This window comes from Pelmatolapia mariae, linkage group LG20 (assembly GCF_036321145.2).
Source record: "Pelmatolapia mariae isolate MD_Pm_ZW linkage group LG20, Pm_UMD_F_2, whole genome shotgun sequence".
NCBI classification, from domain to species: Eukaryota; Metazoa; Chordata; class Actinopteri; order Cichliformes; family Cichlidae; genus Pelmatolapia; species Pelmatolapia mariae.
The window spans coordinates 13,728,921-13,750,444 of record NC_086244.1 but is presented as its reverse complement, the minus strand read 5'-3'; the positions used below and the strand labels follow the sequence as shown (position 1 = coordinate 13,750,444).

The 21,524-nt window shown below is 39.0% G+C and overlaps 3 protein-coding genes across 3 annotated transcripts; all 3 read left to right on the top strand.

Annotated features, from left to right (window-relative positions):
* Positions 1-6,217: 6,217 nt before the first annotated feature.
* On the top strand, positions 6,218-7,912 carry LOC135932266 (E3 ubiquitin/ISG15 ligase TRIM25-like). The gene has a single exon (XM_065469656.1). The coding sequence runs from the start codon at positions 6,218-6,220 to the stop codon at positions 7,910-7,912; it is 1,695 nt and encodes a 564-aa protein (XP_065325728.1).
* A 2,770-nt stretch (positions 7,913-10,682) lies between these two features.
* On the top strand, positions 10,683-14,102 carry brcc3 (BRCA1/BRCA2-containing complex, subunit 3). The gene has a single exon (XM_063464037.1). The coding sequence runs from the start codon at positions 10,878-10,880 to the stop codon at positions 11,658-11,660; it is 783 nt and encodes a 260-aa protein (XP_063320107.1). The 5' UTR covers positions 10,683-10,877; the 3' UTR covers positions 11,661-14,102.
* Positions 14,103-15,044: 942 nt separating this feature from the next.
* Positions 15,045-17,148, top strand: LOC134618957 (tripartite motif-containing protein 16-like). Its single transcript, XM_063464608.1, has one exon. It carries the CDS (start codon positions 15,257-15,259, stop codon positions 16,946-16,948), a length of 1,692 nt encoding a protein of 563 aa, XP_063320678.1. The 5' UTR covers positions 15,045-15,256; the 3' UTR covers positions 16,949-17,148.
* Positions 17,149-21,524: the final 4,376 nt, after the last annotated feature.

Here is a 21,524-nt window from a genome sequence, read left to right as displayed (position 1 = left end):
ATAATTTGATTTAGATCTCAACACAAATCAGCTATGAAGGAGATGCTGCAATTTTTTTTGGTTTTTTTGTTTGCAAGCAAAACAATAAAATAATAATAAAGAATAAAAAAAAAAACTGGTGCACCTAAAGGACTGTGCAAAAGTTGTGAGCCATGCCTCATTTCTTTATATTTTGATTCCAATAAGCAAGACTCTCTGGTAATCTTTTAAAGGGGTCTTGAGGAAAGTTCTCCAGGTTCTCTGAAGGTCTTTCAGTTCTTCTTTAGACATTGGCTGCTTTTCACTCATTTTGTACCTGACCATTTTAAGAGGACTTTTTGTAAACTTAGCAAAGAAGTAATTTTAGCCTTTAACCAATTTTAGGCACTTTGTTACTAGCAGCCTGTCTCAAAAGATGCAGTTTGTTCCCATTTTCTTAGCTCAATCTATGGAAAATGCAAAAGACATCACAATTTGTCCAGATGCATCTGGACCTTCAGTTGATCCATCTACTGTTCAGGGAAGCCTCATCAGAAATGGTCTCAGTGGAAGGATGCCTGTCAATGAATAATTAAACCCAAATTTGAATTTTTTGACTCAAATTATTATCAATATGTACAGAGGAGGTCAGAACTGAGTGTCTACAGCCATATCAGCCATATGTAAAACATGTCGGAGATATGGTGTTAGGGAATCCTGACCAAACTGATGGAATTCCAGAAAGTACCGTCAGATTTTTATCCACCATGAGATACCTCCTGGAAAGCATCTGATTAACAATATCAATTTCCAACATGGTAATCATCCCAAACACAGTGTGAATGCAGTATAAGCATACCTGAATTTTTTTTTTTTTTACAAAAATAAACAGTATAGAAAAACAATACATTTTTATTTAGAGTGTTTTAGTGCGACTGACAAAGTAAAATCTTTAAGGAGAGGAGCTCAGGCTGCTTACTTTCACAAATATCTAACACATTTAACTTTTTTACTGGGCTTGACTTTAGTTTTTTCTCAAATCTTAGTCTCAGCATCTACGTTGTCATGGATACCACATGTCTCTGTAAACGTGTGAGGTGCAACGTGAGCTAGGGAATAAAAATACAGAGACCTTTGGAGCAAGCTTTCAGTGACTGTGCTTGACATAGTGGTTTATGTGCATGTGCTCAAGTAAAAGAATGTGTGTGTGTGTGTGTGTGTGTGTGTGTGTGTGTGTGTGTGTGTGTGTGTGTGTGTGTGTGTGTGTGTGTTTGTGTGTGTGTGTGTGTGTGTGTGTGTGATCATGCATGTGCTGACTGAGTTCATGATTAAACTTTTTACCACTGCAAATTGTTACCATGGAGATGTGATTCAGAATGTCACGTTTCTCCGCTTAATTAGCTGGTAAATATGAACATACTTGGATCAGAGCCTGGTCTTCCATCAAAGTCAAAGAATAGGAAAAAAACAGTGAATAAAAGGAGAACTTGAATAGCTTCTTGGAACATCTGCTCATCTCCATTACCAGCACTTCTTACATAACCTGCAATAACTCTCTGCTGTTATGGTCGATGTCATAAGCACCTATACTCGAGTGTAACCTGTTGCAGTCCACAAAAAAAAAAAAAGATCACAGCTTCCGATTCCTTGAAAAATAACTTAGTGAAGATCTAAAGATCTAAGACTCCAGATTTACATGTTTACAAGTTTGGAAGGTCTCTTAGAGCCATTTTTTAAATAATTGTAGATTCCAAGATCATCAGTTCAAACAACCGTACATAGGTACAAGTTATTCATATGTGTCACCACTATGGAAAGAACTGTCACCATCAGATGAGTGGAAATTGGTTAGGATGTGAAAGAACAACCAAGTAACCACCGATTCTCAAGACTGCCATGGACTGGAAAGTGCTGGAACGCCAGCATCACTGTGCACAGTGAATTGGGTTTCACATCACCGTGGACTGAAAGGGTGCTGATGAAGGAGTGCAGCTCCAACACCTTCAAGCTCGACTGAAATTTTCAGCATTCCACGTGGACAAGCTAAATGTGTTCTGGAGAAAAGTTTTTTGGTCAGATGAGACAAAGACTGAGATATTTGGCCACAATGACAAAACGTATGTTTGGGGGAGTAAAGGTCGGTCTTTCAAACCTATAAACACTATACCAACTGTCCAGCATGGTGATGGTAGCATCATACTCTGGGGCTGTTTTGCTGTCAATGGTACAGGTACATTGCACAACGTGGATGGAATAATGATGCTGGACTGCCTCCAAATTTTTTTTTTTTACTTCACCTGAAATCAGCAAAATGTTTGAAACTTGGATACAGTTAAGTGTTTCAACAGATTAATGGTCCCAAATACACATCAAAACTGGGTTTGGAATGGATAAAGAAGGCTAACATTAAGCCTCTAGAATGGCCTTCCCAAAGCTATAAGCATGCCAGGAAACCATAGCGTTAAATCTACCAATCTACCAAAAAAAAGTGTTTAACTGTGCCAGGATTGTGCCAGAAGCTTGTTGATGGCTTCAAACTTTTGTGCCCAATTCTTGTTTTATAAAGTCATTAAAGATGCAAGCTGTAAAATCATTCCACCCTGAAAAGAAAAGAGTTAAATGAAATCATTAAAAGCCCCAAATTACCATTACATTAATGCCCCTGATGAGTGTATGTAAACCTGAGACCACACCTGGATATAAAAGATGGATGTGGCCTCCATGATGACACTTATTTGTTCGAGGACTTCCAATTTGAAACCTTAAGTCGAGCATCTTAGCTGTGACTATAGTAGCTTTTTAAAACAAGATGTTACAAGCACACGGATCTCGCTGACAAACTGTTAGACACTGAATGGTCATACAATAGATACTTGACAACTGACTGCAGGCCAGTCCTAAACCATACCCAGCTCATTTTTGACTATAATGGGGATCATGATTTACAACCTGAACACCATGCTGTATTCAGTGAGATTTAATCTAGCAACGGAGACCATATACAGAGCATGAATCAAGGAAGAAAGGGCTATTTTCCCACAGATTTCTATTCAGCTTAGTTTTTCAGCCAGAGAACATTCATCCTGTTGACTATTAGAAAGGATGCAGTATGAGATAGTTGTAAATTGGTGTATTTGAAGACCTAGAAATTTTCTTTTTAATATACAGTAGCAAATTGGTATGAATGTTTTGTTTTTTTAAGCAAACACACACACACACACACACACACACACACACACACACACACACACACACACACACACACACACACACACACACACACACATATATATATATATATATATAAACCATTTTAGGGAAGCTATTATAGGGAAGGGGCCAGCCTCGAAGAAATGTTGGTCACCTGGGACATTATTTTTCATGTTTCCAGATTCCCAGAATAGAAGTTTAGTGTACTGAGCTTGGTGACACTGTTAAAAACGGTCCAGTCATTTAACACTGCTGATGTTTGCTTTCAATAACTCAGAAAAGGATAAAAAGTGATAACGTGAATGACACACAGTGAAACTTAGGCAATGGGGACGCCTGGTGGTGAAACACGCGACATAACAAGACTCCACACCAAATGGGTGGTCATAGTGTGGAGTCACAGAGCAATGAAGCACCCACCACAGACCATGACAGCCCTGACATGATGTAAAAGGCATGCAAAATTGTGCCTACATCGGAAATCGCTATTTGATATAATACAATTTGTAATCTCATCCTTCCTAAAGTCTCTGTTACAATATATTTTTTATACTTAAGTTAACTAAACTAAACCTGCAAAATGTTGACCAAAATTAACTGCAGTTCTGTGTTACCACCACTAAAGGTCAGTATACAACCATATTTAACTCTACATCAAAGCAACAGACACAAAATTTACCATAAGATTTCATCGGTTATTGGCTTATTTTGTTACAAGAATCATTATTTGGAAAATAAATACAGTGTTTAACCTTTTTTTTTTTTTTTTATTTTTTATCCACCTTACAAAATGGCCTCATCTCCTTTTAGAAAGACTTACAAAAGAGAGAGACAAAGAGAGAGAGAGGGGGGAAGGGTTGGACTTCTGTGCCTCCGTCATCGCACAAAGAAAGCCAAGTGCTTTCACAATCAACATTTTCACTTAGGACCACTCACTTCTCTTTCTTTGTCAATACTAGATGAAGACTTTATAAGGCAGAGACATGACTCAACAAGCTGAATTAAAATCTATGTAAGAACTTGGAAGATCCATGCATTTAAGTAAAAACAACAAGAAGAAGAACTGCCCAATAAGAGCACAGCAGTGTTTCAAGATAGCTGCTTAATAGGGACTTGATTCTTTTCTCTGTCATGTCTTACTTTCTTTTCATTTTATGCACCAGATTCAAGAGTCTTTATTGTCATTGTGGAAGCATAATGAAAATATAGTTATAATCCCTCACATGGTGCTACTCCAAACTTTTTTTTTAATTTATGTTTGCATTCAGAGGCAGACATGCTGGTGTATTTTGGATCATTGTAATGTTGTATAACCCTAGTGCACTTCAGGACATGAAGTGATGGTCAGAAATTTTTCTTCAGGAGTTTTTGGTAGAGAGCAGAATTCATGGTTCTATTAGTTATGGGAAGTCATCCAGGTCTTGAAGCAGGAAAGCAGCCCCAGGCCATCACACTACCACCAACATGTTTGTTGTTATGATGCTCTATTTTTTTTATGCCAGAAGTAACAGGACATAAAACCTCCCAAAGTTCAGATTTTGGCCTGTCAGTCCACAGAATATTTTAAGTCTTGGAGATCATCAAGATTTATTTTTTAAAATAATTGTGTTTTTTTTGGTAAGCAGCGAATTTCACTCTCCCATGGATGCCATTTTTGCCCAGTCTCTTTCTTATTAGTTAGTTATTGAGTTATTGAAACATGAACACTGACCTTAAGTGAGGCAAGTGAGGACTGCAGTTCCTTAGATGTTGTTCTGGGTTCTTTGTTGACCTCTCGGATGAGTCATTGATGTGCTTTTTGAGGTTTTTTTGTAGACTGGCCATTCCCGGGAAGGTTCATCATTGTTATAAATTTTCTCACCAAGGTTCGCTGAAGTCTCAAACCCTTAGAAATTGCTTTGCAACCCTTTCCAGAACTAATAAACGTCAATGATTTTATTTCTTAGCTCTTTCTTTAGATCATGGCAGGATGTGTTGCTTTTTGAGATCTTTTAGTCTACTTCACTGATTTCTTGATTTATCAGGCCTGGCAGTAATCAGGCCTGTGTATGAATGGAACTGTAGCTAATCACAGTGAATTCACGATTTAACAAGAGGGGCAATTACTTTTTCCACACATGGTCAGGTAGGTGTTTAGGTAGGTGTCTCCCTTAAAAAATTAAATTATCATTTAAAAACTGCATTCTGTATTTACTTGGGTTATATTTGACTAATATTAAAATTGCCTTGAAGAGCTAAGAAGATCCAAGAAATCAGGAAGGTGTCAAATACTTTTTCACTGGAGTGCATCGGAGGGTGTAATGTTTCTTAATAATCTAAATTTCTATCATTATTTGGGGGCTCTTGTCAGTCACAGGGCCTTAGTATTGTCCAAACTTCCCCCTAAATATGGCACTCCTGTGTGGAGTCAAATAGCTTAAAGTTTATTTTAGAATAGTTTGATATGGCTGACAGGCTGTGAGATTCATCTACATCTAGTGTAGCATTAACATAACAATTAAATGGGCAGTGAGTTCATAAGGGTTCAAATGGATTATTCGAGCCCATCACACTGTGCCACACGTGGCAAAAGTAAAACATGATATCATGGCAATATTCATGTAAGTCTGACATAACTGGCTAAGTCCTGACTGGAGTGTTTAGGCATCATTGAGAAACTTGAACAGCTTCTATAAAAGGATAAAGTGTATTGCAAAAAATGAAAACAAACATGATGAATTAATTTTATGCGGCACAGATGTAAACACATGCTGCCCCTTCCAGGAAATGGATGTGACTAACTCCTTAGTCATCTCCGGATTCTTGTTACAGCCTCCCCCACAGCTTTCATGTCTCCAACTTCCTGCCTCTTACTGCACTGGTGGAAAGGGGCTGGGAGTTGGAAACATGAACATATAAATGTTCATTCATTTCAGAGAAGCAGAGGCACATGACAAAGGAGAACTAAGCTTTGGTCTGTATTTTCTACGTGTGTGTGCCTATCTGTCTGTGCGCGTTGGTGTGTGTATAAGAAAGTGAAACTGTTTCACATTCAGTGTCTCTTCGTGAAATGGCGCAGCAACATATTCAAGTAGACAAGAAAAAGCTCTGCTGTTCGATCTGTTTGGATCTGCTGAAGGATCCGGTGACTATTCCCTGTGGACACAGCTACTGTATGAACTGTGTTAAACATCACTGGGATGAGGAAGATCACAAGAAAACCCACAGCTGCCCTCAGTGCAGACAGACCTTCACACCGAGGCCTGCTCTGGTTAAAAACACTGTCTTGGCAGAGTTAGTGGAGGAGCTGCAGACGACTGAACTCCAAGCTGATCACTGCTACGCTGGACCTGGAGATGTGACCTTTGATGTCTGCACTGGGAGGAAGCTGAAAGCTACCAAATCCTGTCTGGAGCGTCTGGTCTCTTACTGTGGGCAACACCTCCACCCTCACTATGAATCCCCTGCCTATAAAAAACACAAGCTCATCAAACAATCGAGGAAGCTCCAGGGGAACATCTGCTCTTGTCACGGTAAAGAGTTGAAGCTTTTCTGCTGCACAGACCAGAAGTGTATCTGCCTTCTCTGCGCAGTGTATGAACACAAACACCACGACATGATCTTGGCCTCGGAAGAACGCAGTAAATGGGAGGGGGAGCTTGTTTCAAGTCAACAAAAGATTAAAAAGAGAATCCAGGACAGAGAGAATGATTTGAAGGTGCTTCAGCATGAGATGGATGCCATCAATTATTCTGCTGATAAGGCTCTCAAGGAAAGCGAGGAGATCTTTACTCAGTTGCTTCATCTTATCAACAACATGAGCTCCGATGTGAAGTTGCAGATTAAATCCCAGCAGAAGACAAAAGTCAGTCGAGCCAAAGAGCTTCGAGCCAAGCTGCAGCAGGAGCTCAGGTGGCTGAGGAGGAGAGATGCTGAGCTGGAGCAGCTGTCACATACAAAAGATCATGCAACGTTTATTCAAAATTACTCCTCTTTGACATGCATAAATCAGGGAGCCGACCCACGCAGGATTAGCATGCATCTTCTGCAGTACTTCGAGGATGTGACACTAGCTGCGCACAAGGCCGAAGAAAAACTACACGTGATTCTTACTGATACTTCCACCAAAATCTCACTGATAGAGAAAGAAGTTAGTGTTTCAGTACCATCAGGAGAGCCTAAGACCCGAGCAGAATGTTTACAACACTCACAAGTACTCACACTGGATCCAAACACAGCAAACACACACTTGTCACTATCTGAGGGGAACAGAAAAGCAACTGTGATGAGTGAAAAACAGTTATATCCCAGTCATCAAGACAGATTCACTGACATGTTTCAGGTCCTGAGCAGAGAGAGCCTGAGTGGACGTCATTACTGGGAGGTGGAGAAGAAGTCATTTGAAGTTTCAATAGCGGTTACCTACAAAGATATCAGAAGAACAGGGTATGAAAGTGGATTTGGAAATGATGACAAGTCCTGGGCTTTAGAGTGTTTTAATAACAGTTATCAGTTCAGACACAATGCCACCAGCACTTTAATCAGAGGCCCTCAGTCTTCCAGAATAGGCGTGTACCTGGATCACACTGGAGGTATTTTGTCCTTCTACAGCGTCTCTGACACGGTGACTCTCCTCCACAGAGTTCAGACCACATTCACTCATCCGCTGTATCAGGGTCTTGGTGTTTTTGCTTCTTCTGATGCTGCTGCTGCTGCTGAGCTGTGCGAGCTAAAAAAAATACTAGTGCCTGTAAGTCCTGTGTAAGTTGTGCTAAAAATCAGTGATTTCCATGAGAGTAACTAAGGGACAGGCAAAGACTTTAGGCAGTAAAAGATGTATTAATAGCAAACAAACAAAAAAGCATCTGAAGATTATAAATAAGGATATGTAACAATAATCATGAAAACCATAACTAAACTTGAACAAAGACACAATTTGGGGACATAGCAGTTCAAGCTACTTGTGCTAAAAGTCAGTGATTACTGTAAAAAGAAATATTTGTGGACACATATGGTTGTTTCTATGGTAGAAGAGGGTTAATGGCATAAAGAAAGCTTTTAGAAATAATTATTTGACCGTTTTTATACAAAACACATAGATTCTGTCATGGGGACTCAAATGGCATTAAATGGTTTGAATGAACCAAACATAAAGTTAAATATTTTATTACCCATCACTGCCTGCATTGATTTAAATTTAAATAGTAGAAGCCTCACAGTAGGTCAATACAATATTTCTCTTTAAAATGCATCAAAGGTGATCCATTAGAGTCCAGTCAGGTGGCATGTTGGCCAGTTTTCATTTCAGCTTCCATAGAATCTGAGAAGTGAGTTGGGTTGCTTATCACAGCAGCGTTATCTGATTTTTGTCTTTGTTCCTGTTGTATAGCCACTAAAAGGGTGATGCTTTCAATGAACTGAAACAAAGGTAGGGCACTTTTCTATGTAACCATGCTTCTGTGAAAAATTTGACACAAACATATTAGAGTTAACATACTAATCTCCTAAAGAGAAGAAAATTCAACAAAGCTTCTTTTTTTTAATACTTAATATATCCCACCTTTATATTTTGCAACACTTCTGCTCTGCCTAAACAGAGTTGTGTTGTCATGTCCTGTTTACATTAGCAAGCATTCCTAAATCTCCAGAGCTATTAAATAAAGCAAACATGGAAGTGAGTCAACTAAAGTAAAGTCATAGTGGGTGTGGAGGGGGTGTCAGCAGGTTTACAGAGATCAGTTTGTTTTGTGATATGTTTTCTTTTTGATAACTAAACTGTTAAATCATGTTTTTGTTTGTTTGTTTGTTTTAGTTTTTTAAACATATGTCAGGTTTATGATCATTATTTAAAAATAGAAAAGCACATTTAAACTTGGACTTAGCCGAGACTGGTTTTAAAACCAAGTGTAAAGAAGATCCAGTGATTTATTTCATAGTTTGCTAAAGCTCAAGACTTTGTGTGTTTTCAGACACAAGTCTTTTTTTCACATGTTTACACTCCAGTATTATTAGCTTAAAATACAAACTCTGTAGTCAAAGAGCAGTTATTTTCAAATGTATTTTACCATTTGCACAGTGAAGAGACGTTGCTTGAAATGTTTAAACCATGTGTTTTGTTGTATGTGAATATTTGCACAATCCTTGTTAAGTGTGTAACATCTTTTGCAATTAAAACCTTGATTTATGATCTTTATTTTCAATACAGAAATATAGATCTATTTTAAAGCACAGTATAATTTGAGTTTGTGTCTTTTACTTTAAAAACGATTTTAATACAGTTTTGTTTTTAAATATTTTGATTTTGATGTTGATTTTGTCAATTCTTTCCCTTCAGTTAACCATAAAGATGTACAAGACAGTATAGTTTTTATTGCTTACATTCAAATTGCTTCTTATATTCACCTTTATATTTTTGATGGATGGGTCAAATGCTTAGCATGGAGGACACAAGAGATGAACAAATTTGTTGTGTCATTGTATGTAGGGCTGCTTAACGATGTGTGGTTTCTCTTAATATCACCCCAAAGACCAAGTCAGGTAACATATTTGACCAGGTTTATTTTGGCTTCTTCAGAAACTTGGGGGGTGATTCTGATGCAGTGTGCTTTGGACTCCGTTGATTCTGTGAAATATTTCTGCTGTGCTAAGACAAAGTGTGTAAGAAACACAATAAAACTTGGAAGTGCCACAAAGTGTAATTTCTTTACTGGCCACACCAAAAGTCCCCCCCCACCCCCCTTCTTCTTCTTTCTTCATAAATACTGTAAGATTTTTAATAAGTCATCCATTTGAACTCTGTTTATTCAAAAGTTCAGTTCATATTCTTAAAGAACTGCAATGTGATTCCTCTTGCATAAGTCATGCATTTGGTTAATACGTGGAATTAGAAGCGTGGCCACTTTGAATGATCGGTATGACTATGGCCCAGGGAGCTGCCGGTGTTAGGTGTCTACAAGGCTTTACTCTACTAATTGGAGCCACTGAACTAATTAAGCTAACCGAGCATTTTAATGCACCTATCTTACAAATTATCTTACATTATTTGAGGCGCATTGGATTCATTTTTCAGGGTCAGGGGTTGATTGGTTGCAATGGTCTCTGCCTTGGGCCTTCCGTTTTTAATATAGTCTTTATAAAAATAACCTAGTATTACACATTGGATTGTTGATAGGAGTAATTACAACATTTCTTGATTTAGAAACTGCATTTAGAACAATGGCCTAAAATGAAAAAGTCCATTTCCACACTGGCGTCAATTTTCGCAGTGAATCATGTTTCGAAAGACAAAAAATGTCAGCAAGAAATGAAGAATAAATGAATATCTGACGTTTTGTTTTGTTTTGTTTATTTATTTATTTATTTCAATCGTCAATTGAGAATTTTAAAACATTAAGCTGCTGGAGTGGGAACCTTCATATTGAAAGTGACAGAAAGAAAAAAATATATTTCCGACATTTTCTAGGTCGCATTTATTTAAGCTTTAGAAGCCCTAATATACCGTAATAATTCTATGCATATATCCTCCGCCGATATTATTAATTGTACAATGGAGTGCCTCATTAGTTAATCGTGATAATAAAATAAAGATACCGAAAGGCGGAACCCTTGTGTAAGAGGGCTGTTGCACTTACACGGAATGTTTTGGTGTGGCACGTAAGAACGCGGAAGTACGGCTGTGTTTCTCGGATTTGTTTATTTTTTCCTCCTTTTACCGAATTTAAGGGAAAATAATGGCGGTGAGCGCCGTCCACCTGGAGTCCGACGCCTTTCTGGTGTGCATGAACCACGCGCTGAGCACAGAGAAGGAGGAGGTGATGGGTCTGTGTATCGGGGAGGTGGAGGTCTCCCGTATTGTCCACATCCACTCCGTCATCATCCTCCGCCGCTCCGACAAGAGGAAAGACCGGGTGGAAATCTCCCCGGAGCAGCTGTCGGCGGCCTCCACGGAGGCGGAGCGGCTGGCGGACATGACCGGCCGGCCGATGCGGGTGGTCGGCTGGTATCACTCCCACCCGCACATCACCGTGTGGCCCTCCCACGTCGACGTGCGCACCCAGGCCATGTACCAGATGCTGGATCAGTGTTTCGTGGGCCTCATCTTCTCCTGCTTCATCGAGGACAAGAACACTAAGACGGGTCGGGTGCTCTACACCTGCTTCCAGTCCGTGCAGGCGCAGAAGGGCTCCGAGTACGAACGCGTGGAGATCCCCATCCACGTCTTGCCCCGCGAGGCCATCGGAAAGGTGTGCCTGGAGTCGGCCGTGGAGCTGCCGAGGATCTTGTGCCAGGAGGAGCAGGACACCTACCGCAAGATCCACAGCCTGGCGCACCTGGACCCCGTCACCAAGATCCACAACGGCTCGGTGTTCACCAAGAACCTGTGCAGCCAGATGTCGGCGGTGAGCGGGCCGCTGCTGCAGTGGCTGGAGGACCGGCTGGAGCAGAACCAGCAGAGCATCTTGGAGCTGCAGCGGGAGAAGGAGAAGCTAATGCAGGAGCTGGCAGCTATGTGAGGCATAGGACAGTCCGGAGATCAGTGCCAGCTGTCTGTTCCAGAGGACAAGAACAATGTGCTGCCTTTATTTGAGCTTCTTTTCTGTTTTCCTACCATCCAGATGTGTCTGGGTGTTGAACCTCAATACTTTGAGTGAAAAGTTTCAAACTGTTGACATTAAATGTCTGCTCACTATTGAATTCTGAGCTGTTTATTCATAATTAGCTATAATTTAAAATTTTCTTCAGAATACTGACAGGTGTCCCACTTTATGTGGGACTGTACAGCATTTTAAATGCTTGTCTCCATGCTGCACATGTTGACACAGTGTCTCACATTTTTTGATCGGCTCCAATCAAAATTAAAACATGCGAGCTGCATAACATGTTGCAGAAAAAACGTGTGCTCATCTCTGGATGAATCCATACTGAAATGAGACAGAATAAATTGGTTGGTTTTTGCAATGGAAAAAAAGGGAAGGCTACGCAAAGCAAATCAAACTTATTTTTTTGATTTTATGGTTACTGTATTAACTCAGAGAGGAAGTCACACTGCCTCACTCAGATATCCTCTTTACCTCACATTTAGCTGTTAGAATGTAGTCACCTTAAATAAAAGTAAAGTTTAAATCGTGCACGGCTCAAGGTTACTGTAAGTTCAAACAAGTTAGATCAGTATATAGTATCATGAATTCCTGTTACACACCAAAACAAACTTACTATAACTTTATGAGATTGTCGCAGATGGGTTGATATTAGAGGGGTATCAGTTATGAAGCACAAACTGCAAACATTGCAAACATCTGCAATATCATACAGCATCTTCCCATACAATGATACCCATGTAGAGCCAAACTGGTTTCAGAGGAAACATCCAGCCAAGGCCTGACACAGGACCTGATGGCTAGATCTGACACATCAGTTCATCCATCTACGGTTCACTGAAGCCTTCAGTTCAGAAATGGTCTTAGTGGAACGATGGCTATCAAGAAGCCATTCTTGTCTTATGAAAAGGAAACTGGAGGAAAATGCAGAATTATGTCAAATTAGAAACTGGAGGGGAAATCAGTGGCATCAGATCTTATTGGACTTAGCGATAAATCCAAATTTGAAAGTTTTGGTTCAAATTGTCATCAATATGTGTGAATGAGCTCAGGAAAGAGGTACATTAGTGACTAACTACAACCATCTGAAAAACATGATGGAGACTCAGTCATGGTTTAAGGCTGTATATCAGCCAGTTGTTGGGGATCTTGCCAATATACAATTACAAATGCAGAAAAGTACTATCATCATGCTGTACCATCTGGTGGGCATCTTATAGGCATAGGCTTTACTACCAGTACAGTAAAGCATACCTGGATATACTTACTGTACTGGCTGAGTGCTGGAGTTTTTTAAGTTATGGGTACACAAAACTTTAAAAATTCCAGCAACACTTTCTTTTGTTTTTGATGGTTTCTCAAGCTTTTCTAGTCACTGGGCCAAGAATGTGTATGAAAGGAGTTAATACACACTTTTGAATGCCATTTCTTTTTCTGGGATTTATCAGATTTATCTGTTTGGATCTACTGATCCTCTGGTTTTTCCCTGTGGACACAGCTACTGTATGAACTGTATTAAATGGCACTTCGATGACGAGGATCGGAAGGACAGACAGACCTTCATATCGAGGCCTGTTATGAAGAAAAACACCATGTTAGTGAAAGAGCTGAAGAAAACTGGACTCCAAGCTGCTCCTGCTGATCACTGCTATGCTGGACCTGAAGATGTGACCTGTGATGTCTGCAGTGGGAGAAAGCTGAAAGCCATCAAGCTATTTATTTATATAGTTCACTTACCTACAGTAACATTATATTGCGTTGTTTATATTATTAATATATTTAAAAATATATCATTCACATACAATTTGATGACACAGGAGGAAAAACTGGGGTTCAGTGTCTTGCCCAAGGACACTTCAGCATGTGGACTCTCTCTACAGTCTCTATGATGTGCAGGCGTGCACACCAAATGCAAATCCACCCTCTCTATTTATATTTCTATATCTGTCTCCATTTCTCTCCGTGCTTTTCTCTCTGTCTCTGGCTTTCAGAAGGGAACCTGATTATCTATAGGTACTTGTTAAACAAGTCTCCCACCGAGACACAAAGAAAAAATAGGCGGAGGTGAAAATGAGAGACTAAAAAGAGATGGAAATAAATGCAGATAAAGATAAGTGGCAGTCGAGAACCAGATCACTCTTAAACACCAGCAGAAATCTGTTTTACGTTGTTGTAAAAATGGTTGTGATTAATTACAGTGAGTGTTTTTGTTTTTTATCCAAGATATTATGTCGTGTAGATTATTGTTTTCTGTCTATGGCTGTCCCCACAACCAATCCTAATAATAATAACCTGCATTATTATTATAACCTGAGAATAAATTACAGTGCTTTCCAAAATTACTTTCTAAAATACAATTAAACAGAACACTTTCGGAGTATTTTTATATACTCTTAAAACATGTAACCATGCTCTCAGTGTTGCAAATTTCCTGTTACTAGCAAGGTCAAATCCAAATTTAGTGTACAGGTCAAAAGATCATATAGAGGCAAAAATCATGATACATAATGAATCATTTTTACATTTTAGTTGTAATAATTATATATTTCTGGTTTATTTTAGTTATCATATGGTCAAAAAGTCTAAGTCAAAATTCTCAGCATTTGCCAATTACAGCTTCTTAAGTTATATAGATAATTTTAATATTCTACTTCTCAGAAATAATTTACGATTTCCAGCTGTGAATTCCACCTTATTTGTGTTTTTTAACATTTCATACTAGATGGAACTTGATGAAATGACCAATATAGATATATGCCCAGTAGTAGAATATCTTGTAGTTATGTTGTACTCCCCTCTGGTGGCCAAATTAAACACGAGCGTGCATATTTAATTAATACTTTAATTTGTTGCTGATTAAAGTATTTTAGAGTTCATTTGGAGTTAAAATGACGCTAGATGATCAATAATTCTTTTTAACTGCATAAAAATGAATGAAAGGTTTAATGAACCTGCCGCACAAAATGAAAACAGTATATATATGATAAACACAAATCATGCTGTTTTTAAATCTATTATGTATAAAATATAATGACCTCAAAAATGAGACAAGTTGTTTTGTTTGGTCGTTTGGTTACTTGGGGGTCAATCTGCCTGATCACGTCTCAGTTGCTAGAGATTCCATAACATGTCAGACTGCACTAACCACTTTTATGCTAGTTACACAGAAAACTGACAGATGTGTAATTCTGGATCGTTTTCCTTAACAAAAAGTGACTATGTGTAATATTTTGCCTCATTTGTGTATGAGTTTCTCTTTATATCATACATGATGTGTGAAATCTGTTTTTGCCTTTGGTTTTATGCGCACAACTTATCACCGTCTTTGATGGGAAATGGACATGCATATCTTTTTCAGCCATCAAGGCATCAGTTTGACGTATGAAGCAAGTTTCACGCATGTGTGGACTGGAGGAAATTCACCTATCTTTTTTCAAACCTACCCGTCAACTTTTGTGGGAGTCTGAATCCTTCCTTCTCCTCTCAGAACTATTCACACTCTGAGAGGAGAAATGGCTGATCAAGGAGTTCAGATTGATGGCGACAAACTCTGCTGTTCAATCTGTTTGGATCTACTGAAGGATCCAGTAACTATTCCCTGTGGACACAGCTACTGTATGAACTGTATTAAAAGGCATTTTGATGAAGAGGATCAGAAGAACATCCACAGCTGTCCTCAGTGCAGACAGACCTTCATACCGAGGCCTGTCCTGAAGAAAAGCACCATGTTAGCAGAGTTGGTGGAGGAGCTGAAAAAGACTGGACTGTATGCTGTTCCTGCTGATCACTGCTATGCTGGACCTGGAGATGTGGCCTGTGATGTCTGCAGTGGGAGAAAGCTCAAAGCCATCAAATCCTGTCTGCAGTGTCTGGTCTCTTACTGTGAGCAACATCTCCAGCCTCATCATAATGTAGACGCATTAAAGAAACACAAACTGGTCGACCCCTCCGAGAAGCTTCAGGATACCATCTGCTCTCGCCACAATGAGGTAATGAAGATTTTCTGCCGCACTGATAACAGATGTATCTGTTATACCTGCTCCATAGATGAGCATAAAGCCCACGAGACAGTCCCAGCATCAGCCGAAAGGACTCAAAGACAGAAAGAGCTCGAACCATGTCGTGAAAAAATTCAACAAAGAATCGAGAATAGAAAAAAAGACGTGAATTTGCTTAAGCAGGAAGTGGAAGCCATCAATCAGTCCGCTGATAAAGCTGTGAGGGACACTGAGAAAATATTCAGTGAGCTTATCCTCCTCATTGAGAAAAGAAGCTCTGATATGAAGCAACAGATCAGATTCCAGCAGGAAACTGAAATACATCGAGTCAACGAGCTTCTGGAAGAGCTCGAGGAGGAACTCAATGAGCTGAAAAGAAAAGATACTGAACTGGAGAAGCTCTCTCACACAGAGGATCACACCCAGTTTCTGAATATGTTTCCACTGCTCTCAGATCTCAGTGAATCTTCAGAGTCACGATGTCCCACAGCCCGTCCTTTGCTGTATTTTGGGGATGTGCCGGCTGCTGTATCAGAGGTGAAAGATAAGCTACAGGGCGTTCTTCAGAGGGGATGGCAAAAAGTTTCACGGACAGTGATTAATGTAGATGTGTTGGTACCACAACCAGAGCCCAAAACCAGAGCTGAATTCTTAAAGTTTTCAACTCAGCTCACACTGGATCCAGACACTGTAAACACGAGGATGTTATTATCTGAAGAGAACAGAAGAGCAACATTTGTTAGTAAAAAACAGGCATATCCTGGTCACCGTGAAAGATTCATGAACAGGTCTCAGGTCCTGAGCAGAGAAAGTCAGACTGGACGTCACTACTGGGAGGTAGAGTGGAGTGGGTTTGGTATTTACGTAGCAGTCGCATACAAAAGCATTATGAGAACAGGAGATGAAAGTGAATTTGGAAATAATGATAAGTCCTGGGCGTTAAGGTGTTCTTCCAGTCACTATGAATTAAGTCATAAAAGAGTATGTGAATGGTTTTCAGGTCCTCAGTCCTCCAGAATAGGAGTGTACCTGGATCACACAGCAGGTGTTCTGTCTTTCTACAGCGTCTTTGACACCATGACTCTCCTCCACAGAGTCCAGGCCACATTCACTCAGCCGCTGTATGCTGGACTTAGAGCTTATCATTTCTTGGGTGCAGACTCGTCTGCTGTGTTTAGTGAGCTGGAGCAGATGGACACAGAATGAAGGTTTTTCTGTTTCAAGTTAAAGCCTTTTTTCTCCACTGTTGTTCTTTGGCACTGTGCCTCAGCTGCCAGTTTAACATTATGGGCAGAAGTATGATGATATTTTTCTTTTAATATTCCGAACATTGTATGGAAACCCAATAGTTTCATGAAGTGATTCATTTTCTCTTATGCACACAGCATAGAAAAAATGAATATGATAATATACACACAGTTTTCATTTGTTTAACTGTTGTTGTTTAACCTCAGAATAGTAACACTGAAAGCATATTTTTGCTTATGATGACATCATTTGTTATAGGTATATTACAATTAATAGAAATTGTGACAGTTTCATTTTGGTGACTTGAGCATGCATCTCGTGTACAGGTTATAGTTAATTGGTCTGCCTGTATTACAGCAATAATACTGATGGATTTGTGGACCCTTGTAGAATTATGTCAAATGTGTTTGATTTGTAACTATGTAAATATGCTAAGAAAAATGCTAACAATCAGCCAATAAGTAAATCTGTATTTTATTTAACACTAAATGAATACCAAGTGTCTATTTGTTCATGAAGTATTGAGCTGTAGCAGCTCATCCTGCAGTTACAGTGGAAAAAAATGCCTTTTTCAATTAAAATGTATTTGTCTCTGTTTTACTTTCTTTTGACTGTGGGAGGTTAAATGGACAGTTATTTTTGTATTAGCTGAGCTTTATCCATCCATCCATCCTTGTCCAATTCATGGTCCCAGGAGGACTGGAGTCTCTCATCTGTACACGTTGCCAGCCTATTCCAGGACTAGACACATTTTAATGTATTTATTTTTAACTTAAATCACTGCAAATATTTGAGAACATTTTATCATTACCGGTGCCATGATTGATTCTGTTAGATCTTTATTGACAGAATGTCTTTGGAAAAGAAAATTCCTTCACATGTTTTCAGCAGCAATTGCACTTATGTTAACTCTGAGTCTGAATAAAGTGCACAAACAGATTAGAAAAAATCGCTCTTATGAATCGGGTGTGCCAAGACTCCATTGTTTTACAGTCTGCAGCTTTCAGAAAAACACAATAGCTTTGATTGAAAGAAGTGATATGCTTGGAGTCCAAAGATTCCAAAGGACTGAACATTTCAGTACACCCAGGTCACTTTCAACAGACAACTTCCTTATCCCAGCAGTGACCAGACATTTTGTTAAGAATACCAATAAGAATTCTTGATATGTTCGTCATTAATTCATGCAGTCATAAGCAGTCATGCATGTCTTCAGCATGACTTAAGTATATGATTTGCATTCTTAATATAAAGTGTTAATATTTATCCATCCAGGGGAAAAGTTTGGGAAAATCATGGACAGGTCACCAGTCTATCACAGGGCAAACACAGAGATAACCATTCATACTCACATTCACAACCACAGGCAACTTAGAATTGCCAGTTAACTTAGCACATATGTTTTTGGACAGAGGGAAGAAGAAGAAGCCAGCGTATCAAGCGAAAACATGGATGCTTCACAGAGAAAGGCCCCAGCAGAGCAGTGGAGCACAGAACACCTTTTTTTTTAGACGGCAATTTCATTTTTATCAGTGTAGGAGGAACATAGGCATGCACACATGCACACGAAGGTGACGTGATGCCCAGTAATAAAAATAGTTTCACATGACTGCATACCAGAGAATAATTGGTGTCTGTAAGGCATTTAAATGTGCACCATTGTGTAACCAAGGGCTGAAGAAGATCACTAACTTGTAAATTTGGTTGTGAATAAAGCTGTTGAAACTGTGGAAAACCCCAAGGACAAAAAAAGTACATGGGAAGTTGACACTAAAAGTTATCTGTTAGGTAACTTTCTCGTACAACTAAACCCGCTTGTACAGATTTAATAACCTACCTTCTCTGAGTCATTTTCCTAAATGTGCTACTGCATGGTAGCCAACACTGGTAAACTACAGAGACACCTAATGCTAATTACTACTAAGTTATTTATGCTAAGGAACAGGTAGCTTTCTTTTTTATAATCACTTTGAGGTGAGCCTGTTAACTGATGTGAAAATGTAATGTTGGTTTGTCTGTTATATATATATATACCTCTGGACATTAATAATTAATATAATTATGAAGGACATTGAAGGACATGTCCTTGAAGGACATTCTCAGTTTAATTTGCTTAAATGCAAATGCATATTTTAATGCCTGATTATTTTAAACATATCTCCAGTAAATGGTTGCCATAATAATTTGTATGTAAACATAGCCCTTTGTACAGAATAACCTTGGATGTACAGTTTATTAGATTTGACAGCACCCTCAAGTGGTCAGATTAGTTATGACAGAAGCAGAGATGAGGAAACATAGTCAACATTTTTCTAACACTGCTGTTACATAATATTAACCATGTCTTCAGTATTAAAACTAGATTAATGTCTGTCCCAGTGAAGGTCCTAAATATTCAGAGAGTAAGGCCAAATGGCATATATGTGGTCATTTAGGCTGGAAGACTTTTGTGTAACTTTAGTATGTAGATTTGTTTCATTTCACAAACTTATTTAATTTAGTGTTACAGAAACTTCACACTGTCATTTTCTAGCCTAATGTTGAAGTTATTTTGGACCATCATTACTTTCCATTTCTACAACCTTCAGCTGCTTAGTTTTGTTTCTTGTTTTTTTAAATTCATTAAAGATGGGGTATAATCATTCCACCCTGGAAAAAGAAAAATGAAAAGAAATCATTAAAAACTCCAAATTACCACAATATTCATGCTCACGGGGAGTTTAAATTTCGGACCACAACCGTACCTCTTTGTCATGACTGTTGTCAGGTTTCGGAAAGCAGGACCCAATTGCATGACCTTCTGAGTTGGCAACAGTGAGTTTATTTACAGTCAAATAAAGAACAAGCAGTGCAAACAGTCCACAGTGTGTTATTTCCTCCGTGGCGATTTCCCAGCTCCCATGCACTGAATCCTTCCTGTGGTCCTTGGCGACCAACACAACTTTGAGAACAGATTCGCCTGGAAAGCTGCAGTTACTGTGTTCCTCAACAACCCAACATTGACTGAAGCTCAGCCACTCAGTTAAGCAGTGAGCCCATGACTAGGATGATTAGCATCAGGTGAGTGTGATTACTTGACAGGTGTGGCTGGCTTCAGGGAAAATGCTCCAGGCCCAGTGTTGCAAGAAAACACACACACACACACGTCTGGTTTGCTTCTTCGTGGGGACATCCCATTGACATAATGCTTTCCCTAGCTGCTTACCCTAACCATCAAAAATGAATGCCTAATCCTTACCCTAAACCCAACCACAACCTAATTGTGACCCTGACACTAAAACCACATTTTGAGTGTGAAAAATGCCTTCAACCCCATGGGGACCTGGATTTTGGTCCCCACCAGCATAGTAAATGACAGATTTTGGTCTCCACCAAGATAGTAAGAACCCGTATACACACACACACACACACACACACACACACACACACACACACACACACACACACACACACACACACATGTTTTATTAATGTACTGTTTTACTGTTATTTAATGTCTGATCAGCAATTTATTATACATGTATCATATTTTCTGAACATATTTGTATTGTTAAAAATAAAAAAAAATTCACTGTAAATATCAAACAATACAGTTACATACTCCAGTAAGTTCTAACAAAATATTGTTCCCTCATGAAACTAACTAAATTAAAAAAACAAACAAACAAGAACAAAACTAGGATGTGTTTAGTTTATAGAAACAAGAAATAAAAAACCAGGAGAGCCATACAAAAAAAACCCCACTGCATCATCATAAATTAAATTCATAAATTAAATTGAATTAATGTTGATTAACTTTGAAGTACAATGCCAACTCAAAGCAGCAGGAAAAACAAATGAGTCACAACTTGTAAAAACAGCAGTTCTGTAGCAGCTTCTGCCTACTCAGTCTTGCAAAACACAGCAGAGAAGTCTGCACCTAAGAAATGAGAAGCCCACAGTCAGACACTGAGCGAATGTGAATGTCTGGACTGTGAAGAGTAGAAAGACAAAGTACCTGCTCTGTTATTGTAATTTTGTTTATTTTAGTTGGTCTTTTTAGAGCACAACATCATCTTAGCTAGTTCCTTTGTTTTATTCAAAAGTCTGGTTTTCATTTTTATTTCAGTTAAAACATTTCACAGCTAATGTTAGTCAGCTGTGATTACGCTTTTTTGATTCTCTGTGGTGCAGGTGGCATACCATACCGCCACGCAGGGGAACCACTCAGTGTCCACTCAAAGGATGTAGACTATCCACTACGTGGATTTTTCGGGGAGTTTGTTGTTGTTGTTGTTTTTTTTTTTTACTGTTACAGCTTAAACATCCAAATAAAAGCCCCATGCAAAGGTTTGCATACCCTACCTATTTCACCGCCCAACTGTTTAACTATTCAATCTTCCTTAAAGGTTTTTTGGTAAACCGCTCTTCAGAATTTAACTAAAAGTTTCACCACCAGAGGTCATCGTTTTATCAGTGGGTTGAGATGTTTCCGGGATCTGTCCTTCTTTTAACTTTTGTTTTGTCTTAAAGACAATTTTGTGACAGAAAACTC